The sequence below is a fragment of the Ursus maritimus genome, unplaced genomic scaffold, assembly GCF_017311325.1.
Source record: "Ursus maritimus isolate PB19 unplaced genomic scaffold, ASM1731132v1 scaffold_28, whole genome shotgun sequence".
Lineage (NCBI taxonomy): Eukaryota > Metazoa > Chordata > Mammalia > Carnivora > Ursidae > Ursus > Ursus maritimus.
In genome coordinates, this window is record NW_024425341.1 from 35,646,526 (window position 1) to 35,660,338 (window position 13,813).

Sequence of the window (13,813 nt, forward strand, 5' to 3'; positions counted from 1 at the left end):
TGTTTTTTCTGCATCTATCGAGATGATCATATGATTTTTATCCTTTGTTTTGTCGATGTGGTGTGTCACATTGATTTGTGAATATTGAAACATTCTTGCATCCTCAAAAGGAATCCCATTTGTGGTGAATGATCCTTTTATTTTATTTTAAGATTTTATTTATTTATTTGACACAGGGAGAGACAGCCAGCGAGAGAGGGAACACGGGCAGGGGGAGTGCCAAAGGCAGATGCTTAACGACTGAGCCACCCAGGCGCCCTGTGAATGATCCTTTTAATGTATTGTTGAATATGGTTTGCGATTTTGTTGAGGATTTTTTTTTTTAAAGTATTTCATTTATTTATTTGAGAGAGAGAGGGAGAGGGCGTGCGTGTGCACATGCAAGCGGGGGAGGGGCAGAGGAAGAGAGAGAAGAGAGAAGCAAACTCCCTGATGAGCAGGGAGCCTGATGCAGAACTGGATCCCCGCATCCTGGGATCATGACCTGGGCCGAAGGCAGATGCCTAACCAACTGAGCCACCCAGGTGCCCGTTTGTTGAGGATCTTTGTATCCATGTTTTCTTTTTTGTGGTGTCTTTGCTTTTGGTATCAGAGTAATGTTGGCCTCATAGAGTGTATTTGGAAGCTTTCCTTCCTCCTCTATTTCTTGGAATAGTTTGAAGGTAATAGGTTTTAACTCTTCTTTAAATGTTTGGTAGAATTTACCTGTGAATCATTCCCGTCCTGGACTTCTATTTTTTGGTAGTTGTTGATTACTTGATTAAGTTTTGTTACTAGTAGTTGGCCTGTTTGGATAATTATTCCTTCCTCAGTTTTGGAAGACTGTGTGTTTCTAGGAATTTATCCATTTTCTAGGTTGCCCAATTTATTGACATATAATTTTTCATTGTATCCTCTTATAATTCTTTGTATTTCTCTGATGTTACTTATTACTTCTGTATTGTTTCTGATTTTATTTATTTGGGCCCTTTATCTTTTTTTCCGATGAGTCTGGCTAAGAGTTTATGAATTTTGGTTATTTTTTCAAAGAACCATCTCTCGGGTTTCATTGATTTGTGTGTGTATCTGTTTTCTGTCATTTATTTCTGCTCTGACCTTTATTATTTCCTTCCTTCTACTCACCTTGGGTTTTGTTTCTCTTTTTCTAGTTCCAAGGTTAGATTGTTTGAGCTTTTACTTTTTTTTTTCTTGTTTTTTGAGGGAGGTCTGTATCATTATACATTCTCTCTTAGAACTCATTTTGCTGGGTCCCAAAGATTTTGAACCATTGTGTTTTCATTTTCATTTGTTTCCATGTACTTTTTTTTATTCCTTCTTTGATTGCTTCATTGACCAACTGGTTGTTCAGTATCATGTTGTTTAACCTTCACATGTTTGTGTTTCTTACAGTTTTTTCTTGTGATTTAGTTCTAGTTTCATACCATTGTGGTCAGACAAGATGCATGGTATGAATCCAATCTTCTTAAATTTATTGAGGCTTGTTTGGTGGCCTAACATGTGATCCATTCTGGAGAAAGTTCCATGTGCATTTGAAAAGAATGTGTATTCTGTTGTTTTTGGATGGAATGTTCTGTGTATGTTATGTCTATCTGGTCTAATGTGTCCTTACAAGACACTGTTTCCTTATGGATTTCCACTTGGATGATCTATCCACTCATGTAAGTGGGGTGTTAAAATCCCTTACTGTTATTGCATTACTGTTAACTTTTCTCTTTGTTAATATTTACGTTTAAGTGCTTCTGTGGTGGGTGTATAGAAATTTACAATTGTTACCTCCTCTTGTCGATTTGATCCCTTAATCATGTAATGCCCTTCTTTGTCTCCTGTTACTGTCTTTGTTTTAAAGTCTATTTTGTGTGATATAAATATTACTACTCTGGCTTTCCCCTCCTCATATCCATTTGCATGGTGACTGTTTTTCCACCCCTTCACTTTGTGTGTGTCTTTAGGTCCAGCAGGGCAGCTGAAGCTGAGGCAGACAGAAGCCGAGGTGTCCCAAGATTCTGTGTGTTGATGGCACCCTGATAGGACAGCTGAAGCTGATGTGGGTATAAGCTGGGGTGCCCTGGGATACTCTGTGCAAGGTGTGCCCCAAGGGGGGAGGAGCTGAAGCCGAGGTGGTGTGCAGACCAAGAGGTCCCTGAGCTCACTGCACATAGGATGCCCTGGCAGGACAGCTGAAACTGAAGTGGGGGCACGCCAGGGGGCCTGGGTCTGTATGTACAGAGGACACCTTGGCAAGATAGTGAAGCTGAAGTAGATATAAATGGGTGTTCCAGGACTATCTGTAAAGAGAGTACCCTGAAGGGAAAGCTGGAGCTGACATGGGGTACAGGCAAGGAGGTCCTGGGATGCTCTGCATAGGGGTGCCTTTGCAGGACAGCTAAAGCTGAATTGGGTGCAAGCCAGGGTGCACCAGTGTTCTCAGTGCAGAGGGTCCTCCGGCCAGGCAGCTGGAACTGAGTGTGGTACAGGCAGGTGTGTTCTGGGGTGCTTTGCATAGGGGGTGCCCTAATAAGCTGTCTGAAGCCAAAGTGGTGTGGGCCTCTTGTGTTCTAGGGTGCTTGCACCTGTGTGACCTTGGTGTGAAGGGTGGAGCTACAGTGAACACTAACCAGGGGTGTCCTGGCGTGTACTGTCCTTTGGCTGCCTTGGTGGGATGGCTAGGGCTTATGTGGGCTATGGATCTAAGGCTCAGTGAGGTGGAGGTCAGCTAGGGTACCTGGAGCATGCATTGGTCCATGCTTTCAAGGGGGAGCATAAACCATATCCACCAGACCCTCCCACCCAGAGAGTGTTCCAGCAGCTCCCCTAGCCATCTGGTGGAGTTCTAGTGCTGGCTCTTTTATATGCTAGATGCAATTTTAAACTTCATCTTTTTAAAGAAAAAAAGAGGGAAAAAGAAAAAAAACCAACAGAAACAAAAGGCAAAAACAAATATAAAAAAGCATTTTTTAAAATTTAATTTTCCCCCCATACCCAGGTGCAACTGGGGCTAGTGTGGGCTTGCAGTTCCAGGACTTGCTGAGGTGTTGATCCAGTCCCTCTGATCCAGGGAATGTTCCTCAAGTTCCTTTGCCCTTTTATTTTTTTATTTTTATTTTTATTTTAAAGATTTATTTATTTTAGAGAGAGAGCAAGCACGGGTATGGGGGGAGGGGCACACGGAGAGAGAGAGAGAATCCCAAGTAGACTCCCCACTGAGCACTTAGCCCTACAGGGGGCTCCAGTCCAGGACCCTGGGATCATGACCCGAGCTGAAATCAAGAGCTGGCCGCTCAACTGACTGAGCCATCCAGGCACCCCTCCTTTTCCCTTTTAAGCCATAGCTTTTTTGTATGTGTCCCAGCACAACTGGGGCTGGTTTGTGCTTGTGGTCCTAGGGCTTACTGAGGCGGCCAGTCAGTTATGGCAACCAGACTCTGCTCTCATCTGTGCTTTTAAGGTGGAGAGGGAACATAAACCTGTCATTCTCCAGTCCCTATGACTTGGAAAGCATTCCCCCAGATCCTCCATGGTTTGGCAGAGTTCTAGAACTGTCTCTTTTATATGCTAGTTGCTCTTTTAAACTGCCATTTTTTTTCCTTCCTTCCTTCCTTCCTTCCTTCCTTCCTTCCTTCCTTCCTTCCTTCCTTCCTTCCTTCCTTCCTCAGTTCTCGGTCCCTCAGCATTATCCCTTACCACTGCAGTTTGCAACATCAGGGGTGGGGATTCCCTTTGTTACCATGTCTCTATCTCTCTTGCTGTTCCCTGTTGCCATTCTCTTTTGTGCAGAAGCTGTTCAGTTGACCCTCAGTTTTTCTTCAGGAGGAACTGTTCTATAAATAGGTTTAATTTGGTGCGTTCTATGAAGGATATGAGTTCAGGGTCTTCCTATATAACCATCTTGGGCTGGAACCACTCTCATTACATTTGATTTTCAGGATTTTGTCATTAATTTTTCATGGTATATATTTATGATCTGACTATGAAAAATTTCTACTGACTCACCATTATAAATATAAAATGATGCAAAAATACTATGCAAACACTAGTCTAAAGACAACTGGAGGGCCTATATTAATATCAATCAAAGACCTTAGAATAAGGAGAATCACCAGGGATAAATGGGCTCATTTTGTAATAATATAGGGATTAATTTACTAACAGGACATGAAAGTGTACACATAAAAGAGCTTTAAAACATGAAACAAAAACCGATAGAATGGACAAACCTACTTCTCTATTCTTCTGTAGTAATTGTTGGAACAAGTAGAAGATCATTAAGGATACAGAATATTTCATCAACACTGTCAACAACCTTTCCTTAGTAGACATTTATAGAACACCACCCAACAACAGCGGAATATACATTCTTTTCAAGTTAGTGTGAAACACTGACCAACACAGACCATATTCTGGGAAGTAAAATAAATTTCAATAAATGTAAAAAGATAATTGTACTGTTCTTTGATCACAATAGAATTAAACTAGAAATCAGTAACAGAAAATACCTGAAAATCTTCAGAGTTGGAAATTTAGCAACTTACTTCTAAATATTCCATTATGTCAAAGAATAAATTATAAGGCAAAGAGAAAATATTTTGAACTGAATGAAATTGAAAACATATTAGAGTTTGTGTGATACATGAATGTAGTGGTTGGAGCTTTAAGTGTATATTGTAGAGAAAAATAAATTTTCCAAACCAGTGACCTGAGCTTTCACCTTAAGAAACTAGGGAAAGAGCAAATTAAGCCCAAAATAAGCAGAGAGAACAGAAATTAATAGATTAAAAATAGCAAAGTTAACAGAGAAAAATTAATAAAAAGCTGATTTTTGAAAAAAGCAATGAAATCACTTGAACTCTAGAAAAACTGTACAAGAAAAAAGGAATATCCCTAAATTACCAATGTCAGAAATTAAAAATATATCGCTATCTGTCCTCTGGACATTAAAAAGATAATATAGAGTCTTATGCCAATGTGTCTGAGAACATATAAGAAATGTACAAATTCCTCAGAACATACAAATAATCAAAATTGACTCAAGAAGAGGTAGAAAAATCTCAATAGTTCTGTATCCATTAATGAAATTGATTTTGCAATGTAAAACCATCCTGTTTAGAAAATTCCAGGCTCTCTGGTCAATTCTATTATGTACTTAAGAAAGAATATCAATAACCAATCCTACACCTAATACTTCCAGAAAATGGAGGAGGAGGGAACATTTCCCAACATGTTTTATAAAGGCAGATTTTCCTGATACCAAAACCAGACAAAGGCATTAAAGAAAATAACATAGAGACTAATATTCTTCTGGACATAGGAGGAGAAATCCTTAACAAAATATTATTGAATTGAATCTAGGAGTATGTATTAAGAGGATAATACATGACCTAGTGGAGTTTATCCCAGGAATGCAAGGTTGGTGTAATGTTTCAAAATTAATCAATGTAATTACCATATTTACAGATTAAAGGGAGAAAAAAACTCACATGCTCACTTTAGTAAATGCAGAAAAAGCATTTGACAAAATTCAGCCAGTTTATTTGTATAGCAATCAGTCTTGGAAGCTAAAGATAGTGTCTCCCCTGGAGCAAGGGCAGGTATAGTAACTGTCCTGTTTAATAAGGGTAATGTTTCCATCAAGAGCAAAGGGCAGGCATAGGCACACTTTCTGCACTCATAAAAGATTTGGGTTCCCTAAGTTCGGAGTTCTCTTCTGTAATGCAACATGCTCTGTGACCCTTTTCATGTTGCATGTAGGAATTGGGGCTTGGAGAATGAATGCAGAAGTGCTGGTGTTCTGGCTACTGCTATTGCTGTGAGTAGCAAACTGTTCTTTATCTCTGACCCAGGACTCTCATGTCTTCCACTAGAACCCATGAAACTGTCAGACCAACATTAGCTTACAAGTTCAGTGAAATCTCAAGGCTGACAATATAAAAATACATACCTAATTGAAGTTTCTAATTTAAAAATTAATCAATTACAAGGTATTATAATCCTATGAAAAAGTGAATTTAAAATAATTTTGTGGAGGGGGCGCCTGGGTGGCTCAGTCAGTTAAGCACCCAACTCTTGATTTCAGCTCAGATCATGATCTCAGGGTCCTGAGATCAGGCCCCACATTGGGCTCTGCTCTTGGTGGGGAGTCTGTTTGAGAGTCTCTCTCTCCCTCTCCCTCTCTCCCTCCTCCCATCCTCCCTGAGCGCTCTCTCACTCTCAAATAAATAAATTCAAAAAATATTTTTGTGGAGAAAAAAGTACTGGACAAAGGATTTTGAAACATTGATTTTAGAAATTTATTTACATATCTTGGACGGAAGCAATTGATACAGTTGACTTGGAATTCCTGGAAAAAAAAGAATTTTTTAATGTGAGAGTGCCAAGTATACTTCAGAAAACAGAAACAAAAACCCTGCTCCCTGCCATAGTTGCTTTGTGCTTATACAATGTATAGAAGTAATATAAATAAAATAACAACATGAGTTTTATCAAAAGAGCAAAATTTCTTCTTCTTCGTCTTCTTTTTTTTTTTTTTAAAGTAGGCTCCATGCCCAGCGTGGAGCCCAATTCAGGGCTTGAACTCATGACCCTGAGATCAAGACCTGAGCTGAGATCAAGAAACAGACACTTAACCAACTGAGCCACTCAGATGCCCCAAAAGAGCAAAGGTCCTAAATAATTCCAACATATAATAAATTGGATACAACTCTTACAAGACTAAATTGTATTCATCTTAAAAGTTTCCTTCTTATTACTGTACTCTGTCTAGTGCCTAATAAGTGAAAAAAATCTTAAACACATCTCTACAAATCCACCACAATATTACATACCTTTCAAATCAGTAGCTAAAGGCCTACTCCTAGGACCAGAGGTGTCTTCATAAGTATCATAGTTGTCAAAATGGAATTTCTCTCTTCTTAAAATATAACTCTTTTTTGGTACGTCACTCTGTGAACCACAAACTTTTTCACTTAGATTTAAATATTCTCTTTGAAGATTCCGCATCTCGAATTCTAAGGTATCCCTTTCATTTTCTATACTTCTTACATAGTTTTCTAAAAGTATTTTGTCTTCTGCAAGTCTACTGATGCTGTTTTCAAATTTTATATTTTCTTTACTATGTTTTTTTAGTTCTTCTTTTAGAATCTGATTATCTGTTTTAATTTCCATTACCATTTTTGATAACATTTCACATTCAGTGCCCATTTCTGACAAACTGTTCTTATAAATACTTGCTTCTGATTTTGCATTTTTTATTTCTTTCAGAAAATTCTCCTCTGCAGTAGATTGGTACGTTTGAATATTCTCAATTTCTCTTTCCATCATTTGTCTAGCAGCAATAGATTCTTGTAATGTTGTTTCAAGATTAAGTTTTTCATTTTTAACTGTTTCTATTATTTGAAGAAGTGTCTCTTGTTCAGTTTTTGCCAACCTTTCTTTCTCTTTTAGCTGCATTATCTCTAGTTGGTTTTCCTTCAGTTCACTTTCAACTGAGCTTCTTTCCTTTAGAAGCTGGTATGTTTTTTTCTCTAGCATCTCCTTTTCATCTTGTATCAACAGAATATTTGTTTTCATTGATTCCATTTCTATACTCATTCGATTATTTTCATTATTGACAATGGCCATATCATTTTGAGTTTTGTGTTCCTTACTTTTTAGTTGATCTAATGTTTCTATCATTTGTTGCTTCTCCAAAGAAAGTTGACTATTTTTTTCCTCTAGAGTTTTATTTTGTCCTACAAGAACATTATATTTACTGATTATTTTTTTCAATTCTTTAAGACATTCTTTACCATCTTCTTCTGTTTTAATTAACTTGGACTGAATAGCATTCTTTTCTTCAACCAAATTCTTAAGTTGCTTTTCATATGTTTCAATTTTCTGTATCAGAGATTGTGTAGTAAAGACAAGAGGTTTTATTTTGGTCTTAAGGGTTAAATTTTTATTCTCCAGTTCTGTTACTTTTTTCTGTATCTGCATAGATTCTTTTAGGTAATTCTGTAAGTACTGAATTTTTGCAACACACTGCTCAGTAACAGAATTGACTTTGGATGTTTTCTCATTTTCAAATATTGTTGATCCTTGTTTTGATATTAGTGGTTGTGTTTCTTTGTCTTTCATTTCATATTTTGTTGGGTCAAAGAATGACAGTGTATATCTTGGAACTCTGGAATGGAATTTTAAATCTGTAATATTCTTGCCAGCGATAGGAATTTCTTTGCTGTTTTTCTCATTTCTCTTTCCCCTGTGCATTTCACTCTTGGATAACCTTTTACATTTCCTGCAAAAATTCACATGGAACTTTGACACTGTTTCCCTGAATGGGAGTAATTTGTTTACTAATGCCTCTAATTCTGAAATTCTCTTTGATTTTATATCTTCATTTAAGTTTCTTTCTATATTTTCTTCCTTAAAAAAGTTAATTTTTTCCTTGTGACTGGAGGACAGGTCATATTTACCATTTCTTGGAACATTTGTATCAGTTTTTAAAGTTTGAAGTTCATTTGTAAGTGCCAGTTCTCTATCATGTGACTTTTGTAGTTCTTCCTTCATTTGTTTGATAGAACGGCAGATATCGTCTAAATTTTCACAAAATCCATGCTTGAGGAAAGGCTCAGTAATTTTGGATTTATCCAGAATTACCGTATCAGCTTGAGACATAGTATTTTGAGGTGCATGAGGTAGAAAACTATAAAGGTTATTATAATTCTTCCACATGTCAGAATTTTCTGAAGGGTTCATAACTATGTTTGAAGCTGAATTATCTGTTGAAGTTCTCTGAGTTAATAGGTCCTTGAAATGTATCTGGGATGGAATATCTATACCTTGAGAAAGACTGTTAACAATATCACTGCTGAATTTTTCTTCTGTTGAATGAATAATGTTGGACTCCTCAAAATGATGAATTTTCTCCATAGAAAGGATTTCTTCTTGATTCTCTCTAGGCTAGTGACAATAAAAAGCATATCATAAATGTACTGTCATTTGCCACATGACAAGCAAATCAAGAAAATATTTTGTGGAGGATTTATTTTTACAACCCAGATGAACATTTTATCCATTTCTACAGGCAAAGAAGGCTAATGAATATGACTCATTTTCTCCAGAAAAATCTAATAACAGTTATTTTGAGATCTGTAACTCTGGTCTTCACAATTTGCTTGGAAATTACACTTATTTCCTCAGAGGGTGACATACATGGGCCAGCCCTTCAATATCAGAAATAGAAATTTAGAATCCCTTAAGAGACCATCGTAGATAGATGGGGAAGATAGAAGCAATAGGTCAAATGCAATAGGAAGTTTAAGGAAAATGAGTATTTCTACTTCTGGGCTGTTTGTCAACCTTAGCTTGCATTCCTATTTCAGACAATTCTACGGCTATGACTATTCTAGAAATGCGAGTTCTAATCACTGTAGACAGAGTGACTCTGGTTCCAACCTGTTTCTAGAGAATTCACCTCAGGTCTTGATTATTCCTAAAGGTAGAAAAATTCCTAAGTGGAGAGACAGGCTAAAAAAAACTGCCTTATATTTCAATTTACTTGGGAATCTTTAAGGTATTCCTCTGACAGTCCATTTGACCCACGAAGAAGGTTAAGAATGTAAAGGTGAAGATAAACTGGTTGCAGTAACATTTTTGAAGTCACTAAATATAGAAATAGTTTTGTACAGAATAACATACCAAAGTTTTTTTAATGTGTGTGCCGAATACTAGATCTTTTTCTGAGCTATATTGTGGGTTTTCTACTTCAATAATACTTTTGTTCAAGATTTCACTGATTTCAGACTGTACCTTTAAAAGATAAAGTGATAATGTTAGAATTTGATTTCAGATTTACAAACTTATGAATGTATAGGAATAATAGATACTATAATTGAAAGATACCTTAAATATCCCGAACTAAAAATTCTTTTCCATCATATAGAATATAAAATAAATGTATTTAATTTATAATAATCTCTATCATTAAAGGAATTTTTAAAGAAAAATATGTCTTTATTATATGATTGTAAAATCAGAAAAACTTACTTTAGTAAAGCAATAACATTTTATGAACTATGTTCAAGGATTTTGGATGTTTGATTTTTATATTGTTGAATAAAGCAGAGACTTTTGATCTCTGTCATCAGAAGCAAATCTATTCTGTCACCCTCAAGAGGAGTTTGTCTTCTCTTGCCACTTCCCTGCAGATGCCTTTAGTATAAGAATATTAGGATGAAGTTTATATTGGGTCTTCAGTGAGTGTGTTATGCACTGTGAATACCCATACCCTATCCTTCTGTTAATACTATCCCTTATTTGTTCTGGATAAAATCCACGTGCCTGTGGTGATCCCACTTCTAGCTGCATGTGACTGAGAGCTAACCAGTCAGAACACTGCCTTCCTTTCAACAGTGGTTTGTTCAAGCATTGCATATGACCCAATCTCAGGCAGTTAGAATCAATCAGACCAAGAACTTCAGTATAAACTGTTAAGGGAGAAAAAAGCATGGTCTCTTCGCTGACTGGAATCTGGAAGGATAAAAGCCTAGAGCTTCTAGTAGCCCCTTTGCTACCACATGGGGTCTGAGAATCCAATACAGTGGAAAGCAGAACCAAAATAAGGAGTGAGACTGGTTCCTGATGATTGAAGTCCTGATCATATGGATTAAGCCACCACCAAGTGAACTGTCCCTAGGATTTTCAGTTACCTGCGTTAATAAAATCTCCTTTTTCTCTAGGTCAATTTGAGTTAGATTTCATACCACTTACAATGAGAGTTCCCATTTGTAGACTATATATAGGTAGCGTTTTAAACATATATTTTTAAAAATCAGTGAGTGCTATTTCTTTTTGGCTCATATCCAGATTCAACTATAATTGAACATAGTTTCCCCCAAATTTTGAGCCTGGAATATATTGTGGCTTTATTTTATTACATTCTACATGAACTGATAAGTTGGCTAGTGATCATTAGCTTAGAAATATGGCGTGATATCTTAAGTTTGGATATTTCCCATATAGAGATTAAAAGACACATACCATGCTAACATTCTGCAAAGTCTGTATTCGGAGAGCCTGAAATGATTCCAGTTGATGCTGAAGGGCCTATAATAAAATTAAATATGATATGAAATTGAACCATTTTGAAATTGCTATTATTTCTTTTTATATATATACCCCAAAGTTGCCTATTACCAGAAATCATCACATGAGGGTCAAAGGTCTCACATTCTTAGTCATTCTTGCTAATTCTCCAATGTATTTTCGTGAAGATTTTTGTGGAAAATCCACGTGCATTTTGGAAGTATTTATTCTGAAAGAGATCAGTGTTTACACGGGTATTTGGAGAAAAAGGTGAAATGAAAATGACTTACTTTCAGTGCTGATTGTGGTTGGATTTGATTTTCTGATTCTGATATACAGCCATATTCTAAAAAGCAAAATTGGAAAACCATGTGATCTAATTCTGAAGTTTTATTTTTAAGCAACTGCAATAGAAAGTAGTCTCCTAACTTTCTTGGATACTGAGACAGAGATAATAAGAATTTTGATGTCCACATTAGGAAGCACCCAATGCTAGTCACATAATAAGGTCAAGAAGTAATTTTCACTTGGCTTAGAATACCTACTTGAGATTGTAATAGTGGTTTTACTTTTATATTACGCCATTAACTTGTAATGCCAAACTTGGAACTCTCAAAAACTCAATTATCTTTGTTTCTGTAATATAAACTGCATTAAAAAAAAATAACCCTAATATCCTGTTATGGGAGACCTTTGACAAAGTACTGTGTAGGTCTCAGTGTCTGTGAAGTGGCCATGTGATGTTTTTCCTCATCATGAAAAACAAATTGGACTTACAGAGCATCATTTTTGTCATGCTCTTAAGCAAAGTACTATAAACATCCATGTGTTCGTTCCTAGAAAATAGATTATAGATCTGTAACAGGGGAGAGACTATAAACTGCAAATTTCCTGACATACGCCATCCTCTTTGTCCAAATAGGGTTTTTGCTTGTTTTGTAAATTTTTTTAAAAATATTTTATTTATTTAATTGACAGAGATAGAGACAGCCAGCGAGAGAGGGAACACAAGCAGGGGGAGTGGGAGAGGAAGAAGCAGGCTCATAGCGGAGGAGCCTGATGTGGGGCTTGATCCCATAACGCCGGGATCACGCCCTGAGCCGAAGGCAGACGCTTAACCGCTGTGCCACCCAGGCGCCCCTTGTAAATTTTTCTTAAATAATTAAAAAAAAAATTCAGTGTCCCAAATGAAATGAGAGTTATGATGGAATGTTCCCCTAGGCTGGAATTTCTGCCCTAAGATAAGTTTTTTTTTTTTTTCCCAAGAGAAGTTTTTAAAAGAGGTCAGCACATCTCTCTTTTGGAATGACAGTTTGCCAGATGTTATAGGAGCTGGTTGCAAAGTATAGGCACCCCCATCTGCCATCTGACCGTCATCACTGAGAGAGCAGCTCTGGTTTAGAGCCTGGAGCTATTTGTTCAACTGAAGAGTCCCACCTTCATCAGTGGGCAGGGAGGGACAGTGAGTCTGTTTGGATATGGCTCAGCTTTGCATCTTACTAGGAATAAAACAATAGTCTGAAATGTTCATCTCAGAGAGATTAAAAAAAACAAAACAAAACAAAACTCAAGTGAGATCTGGATGAATGCAACAAGGCATCCCAAAGTTTTTCATACTCTAATACAACTTCTAAATGAACTCAAATTGCAAATCAAAACCAATATATTACCTAGAACCCCACCACCCAGAATTAACCATTATGAATTTTAGGTACTCTCCTTTCAGTCAGCTCCATATGCATATATGCAGAAAAAAATAAATTATTTTAGAACAGTGGGATCATATTACAATGTTACTTTTGATAAATAGTATTAAATTTATGTTTCTTTTAATAGAATAAAGAAAACTGCAATTAGTTGAAGTTATCACTATTATTCAGATTTTTTTCACTACATGAAAGATTATTTCCTATAGGATCCCTTTAAGCTAATGAAAATATATCATGAGAAGACTAAGAGATTGGGATTTTTTTTGTTTCTTAATAATGTGCACTTCCATCATATTCAGTGTTGATTTAGTCCCTGCCAAGAAGGGGAGTAAATGATGAGAAAATTTGCATTATACTTGCTCTCATATTTACTTCCCGCTTTCCATGATATTTGTTTATTACATTATTTTCACACTGTGATGTCTTATGATGTTTTGCATTTTGTTATGCGACCATAATTTCCACAAAGCTATTTAAACACAAAGATAGGGCATTATTATTGTAAATATTTTCAGCCTTCAACTTTATTCTTAATGGATTTACTGTTCAAAATTCCATCTCCTTTCTGCATCTACAGCACCAGCTTCCCTTTTCCATACAGGTTTCCTTTGTCTCATTAGGAGGACTTGCAAGTTGAAGGCTAAGTACAGTATTTCTTTTGCTAAATCTGAGTACAAAATATGGGTCAAAAGAAATTTAAAGACTTGACAAAGGGATATAGCAAATAAAAGATTTTAAAGAAAGAACATGGGATTTACATACTGCTTCTACATATATTTCCCTCCCTCCCTCTCTTCCTTCTTTTTTTTTTTTTTAATGTTTTTTAATTATGTTAGTCACCATACAGTACATCCCTGGTTTCTGATGCAAAGCTCGATGATTCATTAGTTGCATATAACACCCAGTGCACCATGCTATACGTGCCCTCCTCACTACCCATCACCAGTCTATCCCATTCCCCCACTCCCCTCCCCTCTGAAGCCCTCAGTTTGTTTTTCAGAGTCCATAGTCTTTCATGCTTCATTCCCCCTTCTGATTACACCCCC

At 36.6% G+C, this 13,813-nt stretch overlaps 1 protein-coding gene across 2 annotated transcripts in view; it reads right to left on the bottom strand.

Moving 5' to 3' along the window:
- Positions 1-6,778: 6,778 nt before the first annotated feature.
- Positions 6,779-13,813, bottom strand: part of CCDC110 (coiled-coil domain containing 110) — a 22,169-nt gene continuing 15,134 nt past the window's right edge. The window contains exons 3-6 of one of the 2 annotated variants that reach the window (XM_008710476.2): positions 11,349-11,404; positions 11,014-11,079; positions 9,673-9,783; positions 6,779-8,934 (exon numbers count right to left, since the gene is read on the bottom strand). In XM_008710476.2, the coding sequence (XP_008708698.1) occupies positions 6,811-8,934; positions 9,673-9,783; positions 11,014-11,079; positions 11,349-11,404 (2,357 nt within the window). In that variant the 3' untranslated portion in view covers positions 6,779-6,810. The remainder of the gene's footprint in view (positions 8,935-9,672; positions 9,784-11,013; positions 11,080-11,348; positions 11,405-13,813) is intronic. The other variant, XM_008710477.2, reaches the window with a different exon arrangement.